A 27,670-nucleotide genomic window follows, 5' to 3' on the forward strand; every position below is an offset into this window, starting at 1 on the left:
ATCTGTTTCATTATATGGTATTAATATGTATCTCCTCTTCGTGATATTAAGTAGCCCCCTCTTCCCCTTATTGAGCAGTCCTGTTGAATAATTTCGAAGAGAAAAATGAAGGCTGTAATTAATAAGAAAATAATGATAACACCACGTGATTTTAGATATTATTTGCAATATTTGACATATATGTATACAGAGATATGCGCAGGGCTATGTTGATTCTGCTGCTCTCCGTCAAATCTTGCCAAATGATGACGTCAAAATAGATCTTTGACGTCATGGAAATTCACTTTACGCTATATTTGGGTACGACATGAACCTATTGGAATCTTATATCAACCTGAAAAGTGATTGTGACGTCATTTTATATGACGTCACAATGCAATATTTCCATATTTTTGTACGGCCTGGGGGTTGGGAATCTTTGGATGACGTCACAATGAAAAATGTGGAATTTTCTTGTGAATATCGTGTTGTATCAAGGCGGGAGAGTATAGTTTTAGCCAATCAGGAGCAAACACACAACCATATAACAATCATTGTTCTGTTACAAAACATTATATGTAGGGACCGCAGAATCAAACCAAAAAAGATTTCTGGACATCACCTCATAGAGGGGTGAATGTTTTGGAGGCTGCTGATTAGGTAATCAGGGAGGATCAATTTCAGATGTATAATTTATGTTTTTGGCAGTACATGTAGATCTCTGATATGTAAAAATTAAATTAAATTCTGTTAAGTTTGTTTCTGACAGACGGAGGTATTCAAGATTTGAATTTTATGGAAAAAAATTGGTCCATTTTGTTGCGGAATTCAACACAAGATGGCACCCTCCACCTAAAAGTTAAGCAAAATGTTAGATGTCATTTTTTATTCACAGGTATATGAGATGACCTTCTTCAAAAGAAGTGATTGATGAGCAGACTTGGAAACTGTTTATTAATTTTTTTCATAGTGTTTAAAGACAAATACAAAATTAACATTTTTCCACTCATAATTATTGTATTTAGTTTTTTTATTGCCTTGGTTTCAGACACCAGTAGACATTTGAATTTTCGATTTTTTTAATAATTCATTTTTGTAGTGAAAACGCATTTGTATAAAATTTCTCTATGCAAATAGTAGTATTTTAATTCACATATTATTAGTCAGATTTGATAATAAAACCCCACTTACGATTAAACACATATAGTTCGCCATTGCACAAGGAGGAGAACCTTTCATGATTATAATACTGTAACTCTTAATATCTTTCTTCCTAACAGTTTCAATATACAGTATTACAATGTTTTGTGCTTGGTATTGTTTACCGCGTTTTCCAAAAAGAATTTCGCGTGTTGAAAAGTTGATGTACACAGACGTTTTCAAGAATATCCATTTTTCAATTCTGCACCATAATCTGTCGACATTTATATGTCTTTATAAATTCTTGTTACAAACTGTAAGTTGCCATTAAATTAAGGATGATTCTAACCATCTTAAAGTAATATCCTTTGTTTTACTCAGAATAACATTTTGAAAGTTTTTCACTTCGATTTCATTTACATCTACCATTTGTCAATATATCTAGTTACGTAATTTAATTCTTGAAATAAAAATATTATACATGTCTTTTCAACCTTTTTTTGTTCTTATTTATAAGTTCAAATTTAATTGGTATAAAAGACTGGAAACATTGTTCGCTGAAAGCAACTTGGAAATAGGAAGTAAACAAAGGCATCATAGAGGTTCTCAGACCATAATATATCGTGTATGGAGGTTGAAAATTATAAACATACATACATGTACAAACAATTGTTATTTTTGTCAACCACATTATACAAAAATCAAATACCTCAATCAAACCAGTTCTGGTAGTACACAGTAGAGTTATCTACCTTTACTTGAGAATTGAACCATATTGGTGATCTTAACAGGTCAGATTCTTATGATTTAGTTTGCAATATGATCTGCAAAAACTTCAGATCAGAAAGGGTTTTTATATCGCTGAATTTAACATAACTGTTACCAAACATCACTTATTTAGTTACTGTGGTATTATCCAAATCAAATGGAGTTTGTGTTTACAATTTTCCTTATCCATGTTAGTTTTAAGGCTTCATTGAAATACTATATATCAGTCATTCTACAGCCACTTTTTTATAATCTTGGATAATTTGATTTCTAGCTATTCGATCTATACCGTTCCAGTTAAACTTATAAAAAACACTTTCTAGCTCCTTAAAGAATCTAGTATTTGGTTTTGCTAGAAACATAAAAAGATGAGTATATTCTGGAATCAGTAATGATTTAACCACTGTTATCTTACCAATAACGGTTAATTATTTCCTGGTCAAATGTTTTATAATATTATTAAGTTCAATTACATTAGCACTAAAATTTATAGCTAGGATATCTCCCAAATTAGGAGTAACTGTTATACCCAAAACCTTGAAAGGTTCATTTGACCACTCTAAATTCAAATCTTGACAATATTTGGCTTGGGAATTCTTTATGAATCAATCCAGATTGCCTTTGTTTTATCAAAATTAGGTGTTTGTCCTAAATATTTCTTTTTAAAATTGGTCAAGAAGATCGAATGTCTTTTAAGCGTCTACATTAGAATAGCTTGTACTTTTCATTAGAGATTTTTATTCCCTCGAACTTTTGTTTCAAGTCACTGGAGTGTACAACTCGGAGAGCTCTTCTCAATCAGTATGTTTATTTGGCAGCCATTATTACACCAGTAATCGTGACGTAATACACATCAGTACACAATATAGAATTATACTACTGGCTAATATAAGGGAGCTAACTCCAACAACCTTGTGACTAATCACTATACGTAACATCTCCCCCCCTTAACATAAATTTCTGAATTCACTCAAAATAAACATTTTAAAATTTTTCTTATACCAAATTCACTTAACTTTTTGCAAACTCAACATAATCAAAATTTCAGGGTATGTGGTACAGTTAGCACAGTTCTTTTAACCAAGTCCTTGTAGCACAGTTCTTTATATAAAGGTACTTCCCTTTAAATACTAAATAAACCCAATAGCACAGTTTTTAAACAAAATCATTTAAACAGTTACATAGTCATCAAACCTCCTGGGCTTATGACAGGCTCTACCACTTCGGGTGGTTACGACATCAGGTTTGTCGGTATTGTCATTTTTGGTCAACAGGCTGTCCTGTGGTTCATTCATAGGTTGTGACGGTTCATCACGACTGGAAATCATCGGGGAACTCATCGGAACGCAAACATTGTGATGCTCAAAATCATCAAAAGCAGTGTTTTTGTCAACCCGTTGTAGAAATCGGCGATTTCTCCTGAATGTGTTCCCTTGAGGGGTGTTCACTAGGTAAGACCTATCTCCTAGATTACACTGAACAGTTCCTGTACTCGACCAAACTTTGTCTTTGTCAGTTTTGATTCTCACAGAATCTCCAGGTTGAAGTTCTGTTAATGGTGAAGCTCCATGACCTTTGTCGTAATACATTCGGGCGTATTCCTTGTAGGTTGAATCTTTACGACGTATTTCATCGCTGTCAGGCCATTCTGGCATTAGAGATTTCGGTAATATTGGAACACACGTACGGATTTTCCTTCCAAGTAAGAGTTCTGCAGGACTCACTCCTGTAGCTTCAATTGGTGTTGACCGATATGCCATTAGGGCCTTAAACACGTCATCCTGTTTGAGAATGCGTTTTGCGGTTTTCACTGCACTCTCAGCCGCGCCATTTGATTGCGGATAATGTGGACTAGAGAATGTCTGTTTGAATTGGTATTCCTCCGCAAATAATCGGAATTCTTCGGACGTAAATTGCGATCCGTTGTCAGACATTACCTCTTCCGGGATGCCCCAGCGCGAAAACATGTTCTTTAGCTTCCCAATTACCTGTGCACTTGTGGTTGTTTCAAGGTAGGCTAGCTCTATAAAGCGAGAATAATAGTCAGTAACAACCAAATACTGCTTCCCTTGCGACGTACACAAGTCAGCACCCACCCTTTGCCACGGCCGGAGAGGCAAAGGTGTACATTTCATTGGTTCTCGGTGCTGTGTTGGCTTATTGACTTGACAGAACTTACAAGTCACAATCTTGCTCTGAATATCCCTGGCTATCTTGGGCCACCATACTGTTGATTGGGCTTTAGCACGAGTTTTAGTCAGTCCCAAATGACCATCATGCAGACTATTGAGAATTTCCTCACGAATATTCTCTGGTATAACAATCCTATCTCTGTAGAGTAATAGACCACGTGACTCCGATAGTTCATTACGCGCCGCAAAGTAATCACGAATTTCACTACGTACATCATTGATGTGTGTGTTGGCCATCCATATCGAGTATGGTTGATTACTTCCTGTAGAGTTCCATCGTTGAAAGTTGCCTTGGTGATCTGTTGTATTCGTTTGTCAGCAATTGGACGTGTCGTATCAACTGAATCTACATAAATCTTTATCTCGTCCTGAAAATCATCATGAACCTCGTCGATTGGGCATCTTGACAGGGTGTCTGGGACGACTAGATGCTTACCCGGCACGTGTTCTGCCTTCAGATTATACCCTCTAAGGCGCATCAGCATACGTTGGCACCTAATAGGTACCTTGTCCAAGTCCTGGGTGTTTATTAATGGCACCAGTGGCTTGTGATCTGTCAGGAGACGAAATGAGTCCAGGCCTATTAAGTATCGCGAAAACTTTTCGCATGCCCACAATGCAGCAAGGCATTCTTTTTCAATCTGTGCGTATTTGATTTCTGTTTCACTTAACTTCCTAGAACAAAAAGCAATCGGTTTGAGGTTGTCGCCTTCTTGCTGATACAACGCTCCTCCTAAGCCGTAGCTACTGGCATCAGCACTTACCACAATGGGACAATTCTGGTTATAGAATGTTAGTACCGGTGTACGAGTCAGTAAAGATTTCACACGCTCGAAAGCCTCCTGTTGTGGTGATTCCCACGTCCATGCCTTATCAGACTTGAGAAGATCTGTCATAGGGCTGATGACTGATGCGAGATCTGGCACAAACCTACCCAGGTAATTAATCATGCCAACTACTCGGCGCAACTCTGCTACGTTACAGGGTGCAGGCATTTCACTTATAGCACGGACTCTATCCTCTGTAGGACTGATACCTTCAGCACTAATTCTGTGGCCAAAGTATTCCACCTCTCCTTTCCGAAACTCACATTTGTCACGGTTCAGTTTCAACCCAGACTCATGGATTCTCCGAATAACTGCCTCGAGGCGCTTATCGTGTTCCTCGCGATTGGTTCCGTAGATCAACACGTCATCAATAATGGCTTCGGTGCCTTCTAGTCCGGTTATCAACTCAGTCATTTTGCGTTGGAAGATCTCGGGCGCACTCGTGATACCAAAGGGTACACGCTTGAAGCAGTAACGACCCATCGGAGTAATGAATGTTGTCAACTTACAACTATCTGGGTGTAGTGGAATTTGGTAAAATCCACTTGAAGCGTCCAACTTGGAAAATACTTTTGCTCCGGCTAACTTTGGTGCAACGTCATCAAGGTTAGGTAACATGTAGTGTTCACGCTTAACAGCCTCGTTAAGTCTTTTCAAATCAACACAGATGCGCACGTTTCCATTCTTCTTCAGTACTGGCACCATGGGTGCACACCAGTCTGTGGGTTGATGAATTTTCTCAATAATACCTTCATTTTCAAGACGGTCTAATTCCGTAGCTACCTTCGACATCAAAGGAAACGCGACACGTCGCGAAGTAGTAAGACAATACGGAGTAGCATTATCGCGAAGCGTGATCTTCACTGGTTCACACTTCAACAGACCAAAACTCCCAAATACACTTGTTTCCACACTGTCCACTTTCTGTATCAATCCTAGAGTATGTGCTGCACTACGACCTAACAAATTGCTCTTTCCCTCTATGACATGAACCGGAAATGCATATTGTTTGCCTTTGTGTGTGGTTTCTCCTACGAAATGTCCTAAGCAGGTAAGTTTACTATCAGTACCTGGTCCATAGAGTGTAGATTTAGGTGGTTCTAACTTAGGAGGGTTTTTCAATGAACAGTATACTTCATCACTCATGACTGAAGTGTCTGCTCCAGAATCAATCTTGAAATTGACTATCTTGCCACAAAGCTTCAGATTTATCCTCCATGCAGCTTCATTATCATTACAGGTGACTGATCCAAGGAATAATGAGCTATCGGAAGTAGCATCATAGACTTCCTGTACTGAACTGCTACGAGTACTGGTACAGCAGACTGCAAAATGGTTGTATCCATGGCAACGGTGACATTGTTTACCTTTCGCGTAACAGCGGTCTCTCTGGTGTCGTTGATTACATTTATTGCAATTATACGAATTGTCATTTCTACCTGGCTTCGAGTGTTTATAATTACTGTCACCACGATTGCCCCTGCCGCGACCTCTACCGCGACCTTGACCTTTACCGCGACCTTGACTTTGACCGGCATTATTCTGGCTGTGACGAACACTCTCGACATGTTTTACAGATGCACTCTGATCTTTCATTTGCTGTTTGACTTGTTCTGACTGCCTAGCTCTCTCAATAGCTTGTTCAAGCGTTAAATCTGATATTAACTGAAGTTTCTCTGACAGTTCTTTGTCTGTTATGCCAATAACAACACGATCTCTGATGTGTTCATTTTTATCAGTAAAATTACAATGTTCTGCTATTTCATATAACCCTCTGACGAAAGTTTCAACTGACTCACCCGGGTTCTGTATTCTCTGGTGAAACTTTGCACGTTCATGGATAATGTTTTTCTTGGGCACGAAATATTCATTAAATTTTTCATGTACCTTGTCATATTTCGCTCTATCACCCTCTACATCAAACTGCAATGACTTGAATATGTGCTCCGCTTCCTTTCCCATTGAGTAAATGAGGGCACTTATCTGAACTTCGTCGGTGTCTTTGTTTAGCTTCGACGCGATTCTGTAGCGCGCGAAACGCTCCTTCCAATCCTCCCATTCTGACGGATTGTTGAAATTCAACGGCTCTGGCGGCTTAAATCGTGACATCGTTGAAAGTTCATATAACGCGGTCTCCTCACCGTCGTTAATCAGTAGGTGCGAACACTTCTGACACCATGTTTCAAGTCACTGGAGTGTACAACTCGGAGAGCTCTTCTCAATACAGTATGTTTATTTGGCAGCCATTATTACACCAGTAATCGTGACGTAATACACATCAGTACACAATATAGAATTATACTACTGGCTAATATAAGGGAGCTAACTCCAACAACCTTGTGACTAATCACTATACGTAACAGCCACCTCCCATTTCGGAATCAAATCTTATGGACATGTAGCTTTCCAAAAATAGTAAATTTGAAAAAAATATGAAAACTGCTATAACTATTTATACACTAATACGGATCACTATACAACCGTTGTGCGGATCGACTAATAGTATCACGTTTAATTTCCGATTTTCGTTTAGAGGAACGCGTTTTGCGTCCTTCGTTTTGGGTTTATCGTTTGCATTTTCCTTCGTTTTCGGTTGGTTTTTCTTCTTCGCTTAGCGTGTTGTGTGCGTTTGGAGGGAATGTTACAAGCTTCAAATACTGCCATAATTCACGGCTCCGATGTGGTTTATGTCGATAACGTTGAGATATTATAAGATGTTTGACATGTCGAAATGGGAAACGTGCTCGAACACGAGACATCATGCCAACCTTGAATACTAATGATGGCACAGTCTTCGTTTCCCCAGTTATCGGGGTCGCCATCACGCCAGTCGGTGAATGACGCGGGGTCTCCATGTCCCCAAACCCATTCACCTTCCACATCCTTGTCGTTGGCTCCGATCCACACATACGTCAAACCTGCAAAAATAGTGGTATGTATAACATAAATATATATCTTGAATGTTTATCAATATGGAGTTATAAAAATTTTGTTTTACAATCGTTGTAAAAGCGCTGATTCATGTCAAACGCTAACATTTGTAAAAGTGTATTTCCGATATTGAAAAACCGAAATGCACTAATTTATGTCAGTGCTAATAAATCATAACTTACAGTTTTTTTTGCAATCGATCTAAAATTGACCGAGCAAATTGAGTTTACACTATACTTTCTTACGTGTACAATATAACTAAACGATATGTCACTAGGATTAGCCTTTTAACTGGTATACACAGGTTCCGGAATATAAGGTTTTAATTATAATAAATTAAGTTGGTTTATCGCATTACAATCACGTCAGACCCCACTGGGTTCCGGATTAGACAAGAGTCGGATTCGACAAGCTTTAATGTATATTATATCGGACAGTAATGTTATCTATTCTTAAGCTACACACACAATTCTCTATCGTTACAGACAAACACTCGCACATGAAATTTATTTCAGACGAGTAAATAATGTTTTAAATATAATATCTTCTGTAACATTTAAATAATAGCCCACACGAAATTAAGTCCATATTAAGCAGCCACTCTTTGTGTTCTTTCATTATACACTAATTGTTAATTCTTAGTAAACTTACCCCGTCTTGAAACTTCAGATCTGAGGAAGGAATTGACCTCTTCATTGTCAGCTCTGACAAGCTTTGCATTCATGCCTTCACAAAGCTCCTTTTGGGGAATTAAGTAATTTCGAAGGTTATTGGTACACGCATAATAATTAATTCGAAAAGCAGTAATAAACATAGATTGAATTAAATCATCCATTTACCTTAAAAGGTCTCGTACAACACATAAGGGTTAAAAACCAACAATGTTTGTCACAAAATAAAATTGCAGTATTTTAATACATACTTGAACTACTTCTATGATTTTAATTGTGAAATGTAAACAGTTTAAATATAGCATATAAAAATTTAAAATCAATAGATTATCTTTTAATACAACAATTTCAAAGTATTCAAACCACTTATTTTGTTATATTTCAATTTTTGGTTTTAGAATGCAACTTTCTTATTTGATTTTTTTCAACACTTGTAAAGTAAACATTGTTAAGTGTTCTTTTCTTTAATTTATTAATTATTTCATTTTCTAAGTATTTATTTTTTTATTATACATCATAACTGAATTGACTTATAATATATTTTTTTTTATTCATTATTTATTAGGGTTTTTACTTTTGTTCAGTACTGGTATCACACAAAATAACAAAAGACTTACGACATTTGCATCTAAAGATCTCGCACTATCAAAATAGAAGCATTTACGGTTGAAAGGCACCCACTCTTCAGACGGACATAAGTCTAGGATGAAGGATAAGAAGTTGTTATACACAAACAACGCTACACACAGACATTCTGATCTATCCAAGTACTTCCCTTCGTGACTTAAAAAGGTTTCTGGCGGTGGTAAGGCTTAATAATGACGAAACAGATTCCGTATTCAGTATTTGTGTTGCTTTACTTTTTAGTCTTTACCGGTGTTTATTAGTGTCTATCATGTTCTGTTTCGTCAATGTTAGAAAGAAACATGATTAGTATACTTTTAAATTTCCGGTTTTGATTATGTCCTCTATGCATTTCGTCTCATGAAAGTTTAATGCTCATAAAGCTAGGAATTCCCAAGAGTATGCAGGCATTAAGGAAATGACAACTATCGATGGATGGCAATTATAGTTTGAGTTCAAACAAGAAGTATTTTAGTGTTATTCAACCTCCCTCGGATATATGGATTGTATAACATATCTTTTTCTAGCAATATGAATATAGTTACCTATACCATGACAAGTGTGATCTCCAATCTTCATGTCTACACAAACTTCCTCATCTAAACAATTGTGTTGCATACAGCCAACATTCACCATCTGTAACTGCGACATATCACAATATATAATAATTTAGTAGAACTACATCAATCTTATTTGCTAAATTAAATACCCCCCCCCAAAAAATTATCGCTAGGCATAAACTCGCGAAGCAAACATTTGCTTGTCTGATATAAATCATTACATGTGTATTAAATGTGATCTTATTTTGGGGTCGTGTAAGTTTAGAGAGCAGTAGTCTGAAATTGTTCCTAGTTACTAAAGCTAACGATCCCCAAAATATCGACCAGCACATGTTGTTCTCTCTATATTTCCGAAAAACTAATTTCTTTAAAACAATAAACAAGTAAGCGCGGTGATAAATTTCCACATTCCTAATATTTTCGATACAATAGCTATGGAGAAAGCATACCTCAATTCTATTTTAGCGCAGCATGTCTTACGGCGTGAAAAATACTCAAAATAACTACTGGTAATATAGGTACATGGAGAATTAAAAATCAAAGATAATTTAAGATCCAGCAAATGTTTTAAATAGGTTTTATCAGGTTCCGGAAGATAACACGAAACATAGTGTTGTAGTTCGTTTTATGTAACAAAAACTGTATTTAAAACATGCATCCAAATAGAAAACGTTCTAATCCAGTAGTTATTGATACGTGTATATTGTTATATTGTATAATTAGTATAGTTAATATTTTTGACCATACAATGACACATTTTCTTGAATAATTAGAATTTGTCCAATGAAAAACGTCATAAAAGCAGTGATAATGCGGACTTACCTGTCGATTTTCTACATCTAATAATGACTTCATGTTTCCCTTTTCAGCAGATACCATCATCAGATCACAGGTAAGCTGCTCACGGTCGTGGTGTATTTTCTCACACAGTCGGTATCCATTACACATCCTCATATACTGTGCAACCCCAATGGTCTTCAGGTGAAGAAATGACTTGTAATATACATTGGAGTCCAGGTCGACATGCATATAACTGGTACAAAGGCTTATTGAGGTGGAGAGAAAGGGTGATTCAAAAAATATAACAAGAATTAGTAAACATCCGAACATGATAGTACTAGAATGTCAATTAACGAATACAATTTGAAATCCAAAGCTTAATGCTGAGTCCCTTCAAAGTCATGTACCATGTACCTTAAATATCTACAACCCTAGGTTGGCATATTTTAATTTACTTAGCAACTAATCAGCAAAACTTAATTAACCTCTCAATTACAAATGAATAATGAATTTACTCTCAATGTATGGAAGCAAATGGTAATTTAATTAACTTTTATAATCATATACGTAGTTGAGTACTTTGAGTACTTTAAAGGGGTTTGCCACACAATGGAAAGAACGTAAATATGTACATATGATGTAAGTAATTAGTTAGTCAGGAAGACCGTTACAATGCATTTTCTCTCTCATTACATATTAGCAGACATTATGCTAGGATCACGAGATTGCTAGGGGTTAACTGAGGTCAAAGAAAATTCAAAAATAAAATGTAACATCGAGTACGGATTTGAGAAAACATCATGCTCTCAGGCACATATAGTGACAGATTTTAAAGTCATAGCATTCAGAATGACGGAGGTATATGACATCAAAATTAGATATTTTTTTGCAGGTAGACACTGGATCTATATTGTTTATTTATCAAACATATATTGTTTGTAACTTAGTGTGCAGAAGTTATGGATTTTCACGGTCATATAAAAGAGAATGGTGAAAATATACCACTTCGAATATAGCGATTTGTTCGTGTTCCGGATATTTTACCGTATTTTGTGACATTTCATCGCATCTATATCGTTTGATGTAACATACGGATGGACAGAAATGGTAGCCTCTGGAGATAGATTTTTATTTCGTTCGTTCGTTGTTCTTTCTTTTTTGTTTGTTTGTTCTTTTCGTTCGCTGATTAGTACTTTCTTTCTATCGTGCACGTTCGATTTGATGCGAAGAAAAACGTATTAAAGCGATCGTCTGGTCGACAACGATACTTGATTGCTGGGTGGAAATCCTTTGTTTTTGTTAGCGATCAAATCTAGCTACATTTATTATTGATGATCCTTTAACGTATATCGATTTTTAATTCGCCATGGTAATTGTAATTAAATGTAATGATCACGATGCACTGTACATATTTTTGTAGGTGGTATTATGATAATAAAATCCTAGTTTATTGATCTGAGTCAAATTCAACAAAAACAACAAGCAATTAATTATTTCAGTCTACTAGTTATGTATCAGTTATACCAAGGTAGAACATCAACTTAATAACTGGCAAACTTATAACGAATTCAATTTCCCTATAGGGCTTCCTCCGGGGTTGTCTACGGGCTCGTGCAATATAACACTTGTTGGTTACCCCCAGCTCAGGTTAAATATTATAACAATTTTTTTCATGTGGATATAAATAATATGGATATTCAACCCGGGGTTTCCAAAATTTTGTAAAACCCGAGGCTTGTCGAGTGCTTTACATTTTGTCATTTTGTGGGTATAATATCCCTATTCTTCATATCCTTACATGAAAGAGAATGTTTCTCTTATACCTATACGTTGTTTTATAATTTTACATCTTCATGTGCTGATCTACAGAGGAGCACTTGGACAATAGTCTAAATTAAGCACTGGAGATGATAAAAGATGACATTATACCAATGTATGTTCACCACATTATCCGGTGGTATAACCTTAATATTTCGAAATAATCATCAATGTTATTACACAAAAATCTAGTGAATTTCTAGGAATTTTTGTGCATGATCTAAACTTCAAGTTCATGTTGCCTGCTTTAATCCTATTATACATATGCGTTGTCTTCACCGAACCCAACGCCCTAATATACAGAAATACAAAAAAGTCGTCTTTAAAATATTTCTTTCAACGAGTAAACCGTATATTAGACAAGTTTTGATAGGAAAATTATGGCTTAATGAAATACAGAAAAAATACCTATAATCTCAGATTTTCATTGATTTTCATTTTCATTTTCATTTAATCACAGCCAACAGGTTAAAAATGAATTTAGATTGATTTCGTATTGTTGAGGTGACAGTACACAAAATCAAAATTTGTTATACTGATGCACGAGGCATTTGGTAGATAAATAAGTATAAACTGACTTATAAACAAGCATGGAAAGCTTATGAATACACTCACTCAAAATGGCGTCAATATCATAGGCCAACTCCCAGATTGCAAAGTGGAATGCATTTTTTTAAATTCATAGTCGTGGCATTGTTAACTTTGGTACCTGATGCTCATTGTGTTAATTGGGCATTACCCAAACAGTCAACATGCCTTGACAAAAATGTAATTAAAACAATTTAGTGGAACTATGGCTGTCCTACGATGCAATTTTTGTTAGTATTGTATGTATTAATAGACAAACAGAGACAAGCTAGCTAAAAACAAAACAAAATGTCTAGTAGTTGTTCATGTATTTTAGCTATAAACGTTTTACATCGATTGTGCAACAGGTATCTTACTTATACAAATAACTTTCAATGACCCGGGTGAAAGATATAGTGCTCGGAAACATCCCACATGATCGGAATGTGACAATCGAGTATTTATTTAAATAGCACTTTGCACAAGTAATTATGAACAATTGATTTCATACATGTACATATGACTTATGTAAAAGTATGACAGTATTGACACCACTGGTTCCCATAACTTCAAATAAGCGAAGATCGCTGTCATCTACCAAAATACGGAACAAATATAGAGATGCATGCACGAAAAGATTTTTTTCTCTCATACCTTCATGTGTAATGCTGGCTGGTCTAGTGTAATACACTCATGTCTCGACTGAAGCTGTATCGCATGGCTAGACATGCAGTAAAGCTTCAGGACGTCACAAAATTACTATGTTCTTTTACTATGTAAAATTTGAACATACTTTTTTTTCAAAGCAAGCCCGGGTTTATTTTAAAAGATACAAAAATGGGATTTGCGTTGAAAATATCACGCAATTGGCATGTATGGAGATTTGACTTGTAATCGCATTGTTTTTTTCTGATTCATTTCAAAATGACGGAAAATTAAAGTAGTAAAATAAAACGTCGAATATACGCACCCGGCCTACAATACCTTTCGGCCGGGTACGAAATGGTGCCTATATGTCCAAGTGGAGCACTGCCTCAGAAAATCGCTCAAGCATAATTTGCTATCCGTTTTTGTATATTTCAATTGTTTTAAGCGTATACATGCATATATATATATATATATCAATTTTTCAAACATAACGACCTTTCTTTATATATATTGTACCGATCACAAGACATCAATTTGTAGACCTGCCTTATAATTTTCCTTTGAAAGAACATTCAAGTTTCAATGTGAAAAAATAAATCCTCTTTGTAAATTATATATCTTATACAGTTAAGTTTTATTACCTAGTAGGTGAGTGATACGAAACAAGTATGATAAAATAGATACAGACGTTTGAATAATGGTTTCACCATCATTTCTTTGCTCCATAAGCAGGAATAGGGACCAATTATAGCTCTAAAGACGCCACTATCATCTCTCTAAAGTCTTTGGAGGTGCAATATTGCAGCTAAAATTCTTTTGTGTTAATAAAACCCGTACTGTACAAAGCATTCATCACTTAAAAACCATAGATGTAACATATTATGCTGAAAACAACCATAATGACTGTTCATCCATGTCATTCTATCGTCAGATGTCATACCGGTAACAGGTAAAGCATACATATTTTTAATTACATTTGTATGAGTTCAGTCGGTCATACCACTTGAAACACATTTTTATTAGCTTTTTTTTCACAGTATACAAAGACAAGTACAAAAGAAACATCTCTTTCACCCTCACTTTCACACTTGAAGTATTAAGTATATTTGGACGTCTTGGTAACCAGAAGAATTTATTTTCATTTTTTTTTTTTTAAATTACATTTTTGTAATGAAAATACTGGATTACATTTGTAGAGTAACAATACATTTGTATATTTTTTTAATATTTACAAACACATATTATTAATCTTTAGCCATATTTGTTAACAAACCCCATTTAAGAATAAACACATTAAGTTTACTATTGTGCAAAGAGGAGAACCTTTCAGAATCAATTTGAATTTCACCAAATTTTAATGCATTTTAGATGCAAATGGATTTGGCATCAGGCAAAGCCTATATTAGCTATATCCAAACAAATCCGATGTATGGTTCATTTATCAACTACAAAATATTGTAACATTTAAATTAATATCAGATCTCTAATGAATATTATTACCATTAACCTATCACCGTAGAAAAAATCTAAAAAAATCGTTTAATTTCATATATGTATTCTGATATACATTGCAATAATATGCATTCTTTTCTTCAAGTGGTCACTGCTGTATTATAGATTTTTTATGTTAAAATGCGAGTGGGGAATATTGGGGTTGTGTAATTTGGTTCTGAGAGTTGATCCTGGTTCATTCGATAATGGACATCCATATTTTATGTATAAAAAGATCATATTCATCTGTTTCATTACCAAACCACAAGAACACATTTCAAATGATCGCGAAATAGGACAGAATTTAGATTGTTAGAAGAATTTCTGAGCTGGCACAAAGTAATATCTATAAATCATCTTTAACTTGATTACATAAGTATAATACTAACACCGGTCTTACTTACATCAGAACAAGATCCATTTTTGTTTTTCGGATCAGAACAAAATCCATTTTTGTTTTTCGGATCAGAACCATTTTTGTTTTTCGGATCAGAACAAGATCCATTTTTGTTTTTCGGATCAGAACAAGATCCATTTTTGTTTTTCGGATCAGAAGAAGATCCATTTTTGTTTTTCGGATCAGAACAAGATCCATTTTTGTTTTTCGGGCATATGCTTAACTGTATGGTTTAGAATTTATTTTCTTTTGCTTTAATTTATAGACAGCCTAATTCATTACAATCATACAAACAAAATGGCTTCCAAACAATCCTCAATGCCAGACCTCGGAGATGTTAACAACTACGTCGAGTATTTACAAAACGGACATTATCCGAATCAAGATCAATGGCATTAATGCATGTCGCAGACAACAGTCAAGATAACAATTATTCAAAATGTGTATCCATATCTGATATTGAAATATATACCTGGTAATAACATTATGGAAAGCTTTCTTTTTCAATTTTGATAAAAATATCCAAAGTTTCTCATAACTCTTGTATTAGTGGAGGGCTGAAGTTGGTTGCGAGTTCCTAGTTCCTAGTTCCGTTTAATAAACGGAACTAGGAACCAGACCCGAGTTCCGTTTAACAAACATACTGACCAACGAGCGGAGTTCCGTTTATTAGGATTCCTATCTCTAACTGCATGTTCAATTACATATCATATACGGGAATCGAACTTAAAGCTTACATTCATAATACAGAACAGAATTAATCTCATTAACACGAATTCCCTTAAACGGATCTGACACCTAGACTCCAGTTCCGTTTAACTTAAACGGAACTAGGAACCAGACCCGAGTTCCCTTTAAGCTTATACGGAACTAGGAACCAGACCCGAGTTCCGTTTAACAAAAATACTGGTCAACGAGCCGAGTTCCGTTTATTAGGATTTCTACCTCTAATTGCATGTTCATTTACATATCATATACGGGAATCGAACTTAAAGCTTACATTCATAATACAGAACAGAATTAAAATCTATAACACAGATTTCCTTAAACGGATCTGATACCTAGACCTCAGTTCCGTTTAACTTAAACGGAACTAGGAACCAGACCCGAGTTCCGTTTAAGCTTATTACGGAACTAGGAACCAGACCCGAGTTACGTTTAACAAACATACTGGCCAACGAGAGGAGTTCCGTTTATTAGGATTCCTATCTCTAACTGCATGTTCAATTACATATCATATACGGGAATCGAACTTAAAGCTTACATTCATAATACAGAACAGAATTAATCTCATTAACACGAATTCCCTTAAACAGATCTGACACCTAGACTCCAGTTCCGTTTAACTTAAACGGAACTAGGAACCAGACCCGAGTTCCGTTTAAGCTTATACGGAACTAGGAACCAGACCCGAGTTCCGTTTAACAAAAATACTGGTCAACGAGCCGAGTTCCGTTTATTAGGATTTCTACCTCTAATTGCATGTTCAATTACATATCATATACGGGAATCGAACTTAAAGCTTACATTCATAATACAGAACAGAATTAATATCTATAACACAGATTTCCTTAAACGGATCTGATACCTAGACCTCAGTTCCGTTTAACTTAAACGGAACTAGGAACCAGACCCGAGTTCCGTTTAAGCTTATACGGAACTAGGAACCAGACCCGAGTTACGTTTAACAAACATACTGGCCAACGAGAGGAGTTCCGTTTATTAGGATTCCTATCTCTAACTGCATGTTCAATTACATATCATATACGGGAATCGAACTTAAAGCTTACATTCATAATACAGAACAGAATTAATCTCATTAACACGAATTCCCTTAAACAGATCTGACACCTAGACTCCAGTTCCGTTTAACTTAAACGGAACTAGGAACCAGACCCGAGTCCGTTTAAGCTTATACGGAACTAGGAACCAGACCCGAGTTCCGTTTAACAAAAATACTGGTCAACGAGCCGAGTTCCGTTTATTAGGATTTCTACCTCTAATTGCATGTTCAATTACATATCATATACGGGAATCGAACTTAAAGCTTACATTCATAATACAGAACAGAATTAATATCTATAACACAGATTTCCTTAAACGGATCTGATACCTAGACCTCAGTTCCGTTTAACTTAAACGGAACTAGGAACCAGACCCGAGTTCCGTTTAAGCTTATACGGAACTAGGAACCAGACCCGAGTTACGTTTAACAAACATACTGGCCAACGAGAGGAGTTCCGTTTATTAGGATTCCTATCTCTAACTGCATGTTCAATTACATATCATATACGGGAATCGAACTTAAAGCTTACATTCATAATACAGAACAGAATTAATCTCATTAACACGAATTCCCTTAAACGGATCTGACACCTAGACTCCAGTTCCGTTTAACTTAAACGGAACTAGGAACCAGACCCGAGTTCCGTTTAAGCTTATACGGAACTAGGAACCAGACCCGAGTTCCGTTTAACAAACATACTGGCCAACGAGCGGAGTTCCGTTTATTAGGATTCCTATCTCTAACTGCATGTTCAATTACATATCATATACGGGAATCGAACTTAAAGCTTACATTCATAATACAGAACAGAATTAATCTCATTAACACGAATTCCCTTAAACGGATCTGACACCTAGACTCCAGTTCCGTTTAACTTAAACGGAACTAGGAACCAGACCCGAGTTCCGTTTAACTAGGAACCAGACCCGGGTTCTTTTTAAGCTCAAACAGAACTAGGAACCATATTCGACTTCCGTTTATTTGATCGAATCTAGGATCCAGACCCGAGGTCAGTTTAGAGCTGACGCTCGAAACCTGTTCTGTTCTGTTTAATAGTATACGGATCTAGGAACAAGATCCTAGTTCTGTTTAAGCCGATGTTGGCCTATACATTGCCTTTAAAGACTTCAATGAATATCCTGATGCTTAATAGGGCCCCGTATCGCAATACGGGTGCCTTATAGTAATCAGGTTGTCGATCTATCTGTCCGTCCGTCTGTACGTCCGTCCGTCCGCCTGTCCTTTTTTAGTTTTTTTTTTTTTTTTTGTTACCAAGAAGTCTTAAATTGCAGATGTAGGTTACCTTAGTGCCCCTGTTCTGCATATTACATTTTAGGGCCAATCGACATGATGGCCGATAGAGAAACAACTTTGATTTTGGAAGTTGAAGATGTTTATCTCTATTTCTCAGAAAGCACCAAAGGGATCTGTCTGAAATTTCAGAGGATGGTTTCCCCTAGGTTCCTAGTTGCGTATAATGCATTTTTGAACCGATCTATCAACAAGATAGCCCCAAATGGGCCATACAACTCAATGAAACAAAATCAACAAGATGGCCAAGAGGCAGCCATCTTGGATTTTAATATTTATAGTTTAAAAAGCAGAAAAAATATTCCTCTTTCGTCAGACATACATCATTCTTTCGTAGGCGCCAAGGATCCTCTAAGATCTCTTGTACTATACTGTCATCAAACATTTCGAAATCAGAGCTTCAATTGTACATTTCATTGTCAAGATATTACTTTTCCTAATCGCAAAGCACCTTGAGCGGTTCCTTTTTTGACGTGTCAGTGTTCTAGCATTTTACAGTAATCGTCTTCGGAACCTTTAGGAACATATAATCACAGTAAAACTCAATATAGCGTAGAAACGGAGTCGACAAACCATGTCCGAGTTCCGTTTAATATCATACGAATCTAGGGATTAGACCCGAGTTCCTTTTAGCCCAACGCATTCAAATTCCATATTCAGTTCACGTGCTTTTACTGACCAATGCGTTGGGTTTGTTTATTATGATTCCCCACGTGTAATAAGATGTTTACTAGATATTTTCATTGGACAATTTGACGGGTGTTTATCTAACAAGGAAAAGTGGTCAATGACATTCATATCTTAACTTGAGTTATGAAGAAGAATTTTTCCTCATCTCGCACGCTTAGGTTAGCCCTGTTGCACCTCAGTTTTGGTCAAAGGTTCAAGCCCCTGGTTATGCAATACATGATAGACTGCCGTCCTCTTTGCCAGCTAAGCTTGAGTGTTGAACTCGGGAAACTTGGTCAGGGAACCAGGTAGTGTTCGGCTCCAAGGAGCACCACAAGATGGAGAGGCTGTTGCGTCTCTCCATCCAGAATGTCATATATAAACTTGAATACTTCTGCCCTGAACAGGACATTGAGATCATTGGCTTCTTTGAAGGTGCCATTGCTCGTCAATGTCTTGTTGGCTAGGAGTTTTTCTCTGTTTTGAAAACATAGAAAAAATTCAGAGGTTGGAGGCCATTACCTCACAGAGGTCAGCACCACCAAAAGAAGAAGGCTAGAAATTCTGCTCCCACTGTTATATGCGACCGAAGTCAAAGCCTTATTTCAAGAGTAACATTGGGAAGGGTAGGAAGAGTACAAACCCTCATTGGGACAAGACGAAAGTTCCTGATTCGTTTCTCCGTCCTTGATCGTTCCATACGAAAGGTCCGTTCTTGAGAATTCAGCCAGTCTGAGATTCAAGTCCTCCTCTCGTAAATTAGGGTTTGGGTTAGGCAACAATTCTCCATCTGTGGAGGTCTCGATATTCCTTGTTTTCATCTTCCTGTAGGAGATCATCAGTCCACCTTCTTTCTAGAGTCAATGGAAGAATATCACACAGGACTCTTGAGCCTTTTCTGTAGTGAAGGAGCGGTTTGGCATTCCATACTTGTGGCATCCACACTTTGTGTCAAAGTATGTATTTTTCCCTCCTTCGGGGGATCCGGATAAGGCAGTTTCCATCCGGGAGGAAGTAAGGACAATGCTTTTAAAGGGCGTGGTCGAGGGGTGCGTATTATGGACTACACACTCGGCTTCTATTCCAGAATATTTCTGATCCGCAAGAGGTTGGGAGCTTGGTGTCCCATCAACTGCTGTTGGTTGTAGTGTGATTTCTGCACTCTAGGGAAGATATGTTCACAACTATGTCGACGAATTGCTAATGATACATCTAGTTCGGGAATCTGTGGATCGGAACACCCGATCCACAGGGTCTCTGCAGACTTTTTAGAGGATTCTGCATTCCAATGCGGTTTGAATGGCTACGGACAACTCTACAGTGGTCGCTTATCTGGAGAGACAGGGACATCAGCTTACCTCCTTTGTGCCCTCGCTGTCCGTATTTCCGTATTATTCCTATCTATAAGGAAATGCAGTTAACAATTTTAGTCAAGCATTTTCCAGGAAGGGCAAATGTTCTGGCGGATAATCTCCAGGCAGCGCCAGCTGGTTATGACAGAACGGCATCTATATCCCTCGACCTTTTTGCCTCTTTTCTCAATAGTCAGTTGTCAACCTTCGTGTCTCCGTGCCAAACCAAATGGCTTGGGCCGTGGACGCAGGGTTCTACAGAAGTTTCCGGGGTATTATTGCTCCCTCTTTCCGATAGCGCCACTGTTGCCGCGACAACCCTAGTTTTCGGAGCTCTTGTCGTTTCTGGTGGCTCGTCCTCTGGTTCTCCCACCAAAAGCAAATGTCTTTCGTTAGAATCGGCCCCAGACGTTACCTTCATGCTTGGACATGATTTCAGGAGTCCTAGCTCAGACAGGCTTTTCTTCGGATATGTCAGCTCGCATCGCCCGATCAATTAGGTCTTTCTCCTCTGCCGTCTACCAGTCACGCTGGAAGATTTTCTTTGATTGGTGTATCGTCAGGAGGATTGATCCGGTCATGGCCTCTGCCCAGCTGATTGCGAGTTTCATTCTCCTTGTTGTTTAGGGAGCGCAATAATGTACTATTGCAGGCTATCGCACAGCTATTGCCAGTGTATTTACTTTCCGTGGTAGACCAGAGGTATGATCTTCATTTCTTTGTCTGTCTTGATTCGGGGGTTCAATCTGGACAGGCCTAACGTCAGCTCCACAGTGAACCTAGAACTCGTGTTAAAGTCACAAATGGGAGCTTCGGCTTCTAATGTGCCTTTAGGATCGGTCTCCATAAAGTTTTTAACTTTAAAGACTGTCTTCCTGCTTGCTGTTGCCTCAGGCCACAGGAGAAGTGATATTCATGCATTGTCTTTTCACTCTTCGCGTATTTCTAGCGACTTCTTTGGCTCTCCGCAATAGGTCCTTGTACCAGGACATGATGTCTTCTGCCGTTTGGCGTGGTCAGTCTACTTTCACCTCCGGTCTCTGTCCTTCCACTCTCATGGACTGTTTTCCTTGGGCCCAGTTGTGATGATTCAGTCTGTGACTGTTCTTCCTAAGTAGACATTATATACATATATGGTCTTTTAACATTATGCGAGCAGGTTTCGCAATGGTGCACCTCTTTCCACGGGGAGGTATATTCGTTTTTTCCTTTGTTCATTCAACCTTGTTTTATATTCTCTGCCTGGGGCCTGTCCCCTACATTTGCCATTTGACTGGGCTGCCTGGCTTCGGACTCTCCATTACGGTAAGACAAATTTGCGTACTAAAGTTATGGTAGCGTATTACTGAAAAGAAATTGAGGTTTTTCAATGTAAAACCAATTTACATGATGTAAAACTAACAATAACTTTATGGGGTTCCACCCTTCTGTCCTCATTCCCTTTCCTCCTCAGTCATTTGTCCTCGTGGCTACATAGAGGTTTTTAGAAAGGGACACCATTCTATATACTCTCGTCGAGTACGAAATAAAGTACGGTAGGGAGACGGGATTCTCAAATATAATGTTTTCAGGGCTATAAAAATTGGTGTATGTAATGTATTTGAATTCTAAAGCTATGGTAAGTATTATATCATGAAAAGTGGCTTAACATTGAAAAAACTCTAATTTCCTTATAAAAGACTTCTTCTCTAAAACTTAGCACGATATATAACAAAAAATATTGCAAAGGTAGTATCTGTATGGGATGAGGATACAAAATTATACAAAGGGTGTGGCTTATCCCCTTGGGCCTGAGGGGCGGGGCCAAAAGGTGTCAATGTGTTTATTTCCATATAAACGACTTTTCTCTGAAATCAAGTATGGGATAGTGCTCATATTGCGATGGTAGCATCCTTAGTGGGAATTCAAAATTGTAAAAATACTGGGACTGACTCTCTACCGTACGGCGGCGTATTAGGGCCACTGCAAAATTTGATTTATTTTGTACGTACAAGTTATAATCTTGTACGTACAAGTTAATATCTTGTACGTACAACTTATTACACTGTATCTTGTACGTACAAGTTACTATCTTGTACGTACAACTTAGTATATTGTACGTACAAGTTCATATCTTGTACGTACAAGTTACTATCTTGTACGTACAACTTAGTATCTTGTACGTACAACCTAGTATCTTGTACGTTCAACTTAGTATCTTGTACGTACAAGTTAGTATCTTGTACGTACAATATTATACAAATATAGCATTTTGATTAGGTCGATACATGGTTATATCGACCAAAGAAAAAATATTGACCGAGGACGTAGTCCGAGGTCGATATTTTTTCTGTGGTCGATATAACCATGTATTGACCGAAATCAAAATGCTATAATTGTTTTATTATTTTTCTGGATTTTTTACATTTTGAAATGAGTGTGAAACTAAATGAACATCGCATTGTAAATTCTGCTTCGTGATGACAGTTACAATCCTATGATTTTGTAACAAGTATAATTCAAAAACAACATATATGAAAACAGTATCAATTGATGCACTTCAAGATTTTATTACATGAACCCGGTGTATGCGTGTTTGTAAATTGCATACATGTACATGTCCTCCATTATCCACATAGCTCCATGTCAATTAAATGGACACAGTCAATTAAATGTATAGTTTGTTCTCCTTTGAAATAATACCCTTCGACGTCAAACATATATTAACATATTCAGATTGACATTAAGATACATTATCTTATGCTTAGTACTCCATTCCGTAAAATAAAAATCGTATACATACCGTAGGATTAGCCTAGGCCTAATGTTGTAAGTAGCCTAGGTGGAATTTTAAAAATAAATATCAAACGTTATTCACTATTCAATGGCTCCAGACGCTTAATGAATGTTATTCGATTATTTCCTTCTCTCATACCTTGTTTATATTGAAACTTTGAAAGCTTGAACTGTTAGAAACCGAAACAATCAACGTCGTCTGTCACATTTTGTGGTTACGCTTCGAACTTAGGTCATCAAAGCGTTTATTTCAAAGCGCCAGAAATACGAAGCGTTTTGGTAACGCAGACGATAACGTTATCTAAAAATAACCGTGCAATATACTTTTTCGATAAACTACTTCCGGAAAAATCGTGCAATATAGTTTTTTATCGGTGATCACGTGGCGTGTTTTTGACCAATGAGAAGTGACAAAAAATCCAGAAAAATAATAAACTGCAAGATAGTATTTTGTACGTACAACTTAGTATCTTGTACGTACAAGATAGTATCTTGTACGTACAAGTTAATATCTTGTACGTTCACGTTAGTATCTTGTACGTACAAGTTATTATCTTGTACGTACAAGATAGTATAATGTTGAAACTCTCGGTATTAAAGAATGTGACTGGTTTACTGTCACAATCGCATCGCATGAAGCTATACGTATATTACGTACCCTTTGTTTAAGCCAAATGGGAAAAAAAGAATACCTTGCGACATTTTGTGGAGTTGTGATGCTTTGATAAGTTTCCGAACATATACAGGGTGTCCCAAAAAACATGTCCCGATTTTGACGGATAATAAATTTTGCAATACTAAACTTTTTTGGAAAATTCAAAATGATTTGGAAAGCAGGAGTATCCAAATTTAACTTAATTGGGTACACATTTACAGATTACATCGCCATTATGTGTGATGACGTCATAATAGAAATGATGATATCATCGATTATGTCATATTTTGATGACTTTCTAGCACCATGAAGATTCATGCTGAAGTTATTAAAATCTACAATGCGGTCGGAAAATCCCATACTTACATTAATGAAATTTTATGAAAATGTCACCCAGGTATGCTGTCCATCTGCAGGAAGCAGATTTACAGAATTGTGAGGTGGTGAGGAATTTCTGGGTCAGAATTCATCTTGTCATCGAAAAGAAGGGCGGACACCTCGTGCCCATTCTTTAACTGAAAGTTATTGATTTTCTGAACAAAACGCAAAATTAGCGAAATATGACTTTCTCTCGATTTTCAATATAAGTCTTCACAAAAAGATATTTGTCCGGATTGTTATATATCGTTGTACAGAGCAGATTACTACCTTTCTAATGGTAAATAGATCAAATTCCTCTGTCTACCAAAACCATTTTTATAAAGCGTCAAACTCGGGACATGTTTTTTGGGACACCCTGTACATGTAAATGTTTATAACGGAGTAATAAATATGATCATCATTTGGACAATAATTGATGTGTGTATATATGTCTAATAAACACAAAAAAACATATGAAATAATTTGTTTTGCTTTTGTTGTCTGTGCAATCAGTGCAATCAGTAACTCGTTCGAATTAGGGCATAATGCTTAGGATTTTTTTCGGAGGCAGTTAATTATTTTCAATACTAATATACTGATGTAAAATAAATGGTCCAACATTTCCAATAATGGCACCAGTGTGAAGTATTTAACTTTAATTACTGAAGAAAATTACGAATTTGTTTTCTCCTCTTTTTAATAGATAAAACTTATCATTTATCGGAGATGTATCATATCCATTTTATCACTAAATATATCTTATCTATAAAACAAGCGACTATACAGTTTCCTCGAAAGGAACTATACAGTGTCAGTTTCAAAATAATGCAAGTGACTATACAGTTTCAACTCATAATCCGGCAATTTCAAATTATGATTGTGAAAAAGATATTGTCCTCATTAATATATATTTATATTTTGAATATTGTCAAATAAGTTAATAAACCTGTGATCGTGCTTGAAGCAATGAAAAGTAGACTATCTTTAATTACGAAAAATATCAGGCAGAGGACTCAATTCTGCGGTGATGAACAGCAGTTCAACTCAACTTGTATGTACAAGTACTAAGTTATACGTACAAGATACTATCTTGTACGTACAAGATACTAACTTGTACGTACAAGATACTATCTTGTAAGTACAAGATACTAAGTTGTACGTACAAGATACTAAGTTGTACGTACAAGAAAATAACTTGTACGTACAAGAAAATAACTTGTACGTACAAGATAAATTAAATTATATAGTGGCCCTAATACGCCGCCGTACTACCGCTATTGAATAGCACTCATAATCATATAATATTGAAAGCATCATTATATGATGGAGATTTAAAATTAAGCAAATAGTGGAGCCTGTTTTACTATTTCCAATTGTTTTTGTGACAATTACTTCATAAAACAGGTGATTCTTTGTGATGTATTTTGTTGACTCATGGAAGGATATTCTTAACCAAGATCACTAGGTACAATATACATGTATATTTCAAAGGCAGTTTTGGTTTATGCTTGAAGTTCGATAAAATGCACATCAATTTAACAGAATATTAAAATATCAGAAAAATGTAAATTTGAAATACTCTTTCACATAAAAATAAAAATAAAAATTAATGGAGAAACATAATCTGGAAATCTGAATATTTCGAGAAAACATTGTTAGATTTAAATTTTAAAATAAAATCCTTTTACCATGGGGATTAGATAAAGATATCTGTAAAAATCGTATGTACTGGGCTTAAACGGTCTGTTGCCTAGAATTTCCATTTAATTTCAACGGAATTCCGGTCTCATTCATAAACGCCGCACGTCGCGCTATCGCATAACTTAACTCGGTCCTTTGGACCAGTTGAGCTAAAATGAGTAAATGCTATGGCAAGCCAATTTAAAATTTATTGAAGGAGCAAGGTCCATCCAGAATTTAATCGCATTATATAAGATATCTTATATTATTATATTTGATATCTGGACCTTCGGGTCAGGTGAGCTTTACAAATGTCTATGCAAGCGATGGGTTATACGGAACTCGGGTCTGGTTCCTAGTTCCGTATAAGCTTAAACGGAACTCGGGTCTGGTTCCTAGTTCCGTTTAAGTTAAACGGAACTGGAGTCTAGGTGTCAGATCCGTTTAAGGGAATTCGTGTTAATGAGATTAATTCTGTTCTGTATTATGAATGTAAGCTTTAAGTTCGATTCCCGTATATGATATGTAATTGAACATGCAGTTAGAGATAGGAATCCTAATAAACGGAACTCCGCTCGTTGGCCAGTATGTTTGTTAAACGGAACTCGGGTCTGGTTCCTAGTTCCGTATAAGCTTAAACGGAACTCGGGTCTGGTTCCTAGTTCCGTTTAAGTTAAACGGAACTGGAGTCTAGGTGTCAGATCCGTTTAAGGGAATTCGTGTTAATGAGATTAATTCTCTTCTGTATTATGAATGTAAGCTTTAAGTTCGATTCCCGTATATGATATGTAATTGAACATGCAGTTAGAGATAGGAATCCTAATAAACGGAACTCCGCTCGTTGGCCAGTATGTTTGTTAAACGGAACTCGGGTCTGGTTCCTAGTTCCGTATAAGCTTAAACGGAACTCGGGTCTGGTTCCTAGTTCCGTATAAGCTTAAACGGAACTCGGGTCTGGTTCCTAGTTCCGTTTAAGTTAAACGGAACTGGAGTCTAGGTGTCAGATCCGTTTAAGGGAATTTGTGTGTTAATGAGATTAATTCTCTTCTGTATTATGAATGTAAGCTTTAAGTTCGATTCCCGTATATGATATGTAATTGAACATGCAGTTAGAGATAGGAATCCTAATAAACGGAACTCCGCTCGTTGGCCAGTATGTTTGTAAAACGGAACTCGGGTCTGGTTCCTAGTTCCGTATAAGCTTAAACGGAACTCGGGTCTGGTTCCTAGTTCCGTTTAAGTTAAACGGAACTGGAGTCTAGGTGTCAGATCCGTTTAAGGGAATTCGTGTTAATGAGATTAATTCTGTTCTGTATTATGAATGTAAGCTTTAAGTTCGATTCCCGTATATGATATGTAATTGAACATGCAGTTAGAGATAGGAATCCTAATAAACGGAACTCCGCTCGTTGGCCAGTATGTTTTGTTAAACGGAACTCGGGTCTGGTTCCTAGTTCCGTATAAGCTTAAACGGAACTCGGGTCTGGTTCCTAGTTCCGTTTAAGTTAAACGGAACTGGAGTCTAGGTGTCAGATCCGTTTAAGGGAATTCGTGTTAATGAGATTAATTCTCTTCTGTATTATGAATGTAAGCTTTAAGTTCGATTCCCGTATATGATATGTAATTGAACATGCAGTTAGAGATAGGAATCCTAATAAACGGAACTCCGCTCGTTGGCCAGTATGTTTG

At 36.7% G+C, this 27,670-nt stretch overlaps 1 protein-coding gene across 1 annotated transcript; it reads right to left on the minus strand.

The window, feature by feature from the left end:
• Window positions 1–7,274: 7,274 nt before the first annotated feature.
• Window positions 7,275–10,640, minus strand: LOC138327245 (uncharacterized). The gene is made up of 5 exons (XM_069273221.1): window positions 10,515–10,640; window positions 9,678–9,774; window positions 9,126–9,319; window positions 8,489–8,576; window positions 7,275–7,824 (listed from the first exon to the last, which is right to left on the minus strand). Exons 1-5 carry the CDS (start codon window positions 10,638–10,640, stop codon window positions 7,592–7,594), a joined length of 738 nt encoding a protein of 245 aa, XP_069129322.1. The 3' UTR covers window positions 7,275–7,591.
• Between the last annotated feature and the right edge of the window lie 17,030 nt (window positions 10,641–27,670).

Source organism: Argopecten irradians, chromosome 7 (genome assembly GCF_041381155.1).
Source record: "Argopecten irradians isolate NY chromosome 7, Ai_NY, whole genome shotgun sequence".
Taxonomy (NCBI): domain Eukaryota; kingdom Metazoa; phylum Mollusca; class Bivalvia; order Pectinida; family Pectinidae; genus Argopecten; species Argopecten irradians.

Bases quoted from the DNA above. Each gene is read 5' to 3' on its own strand.
- LOC138327245 (XM_069273221.1), bottom strand. From the start codon at position 10,640: ATGTGTAATGGATACCGACTGTGTGAGAAAATACACCACGACCGTGAG. The intron at 8,577-9,125 runs GTAAGTCTTTTG...ATTCCCCAAAAG, and splicing joins GATCTTTAGATGCAAATGTC to GAGCTTTGTGAAGGCATGAA. The intron at 7,825-8,488 runs GTAAGTTTACTA...CTATTTTTGCAG, and splicing joins ATCTGAAGTTTCAAGACGGG to GTTTGACGTATGTGTGGATC.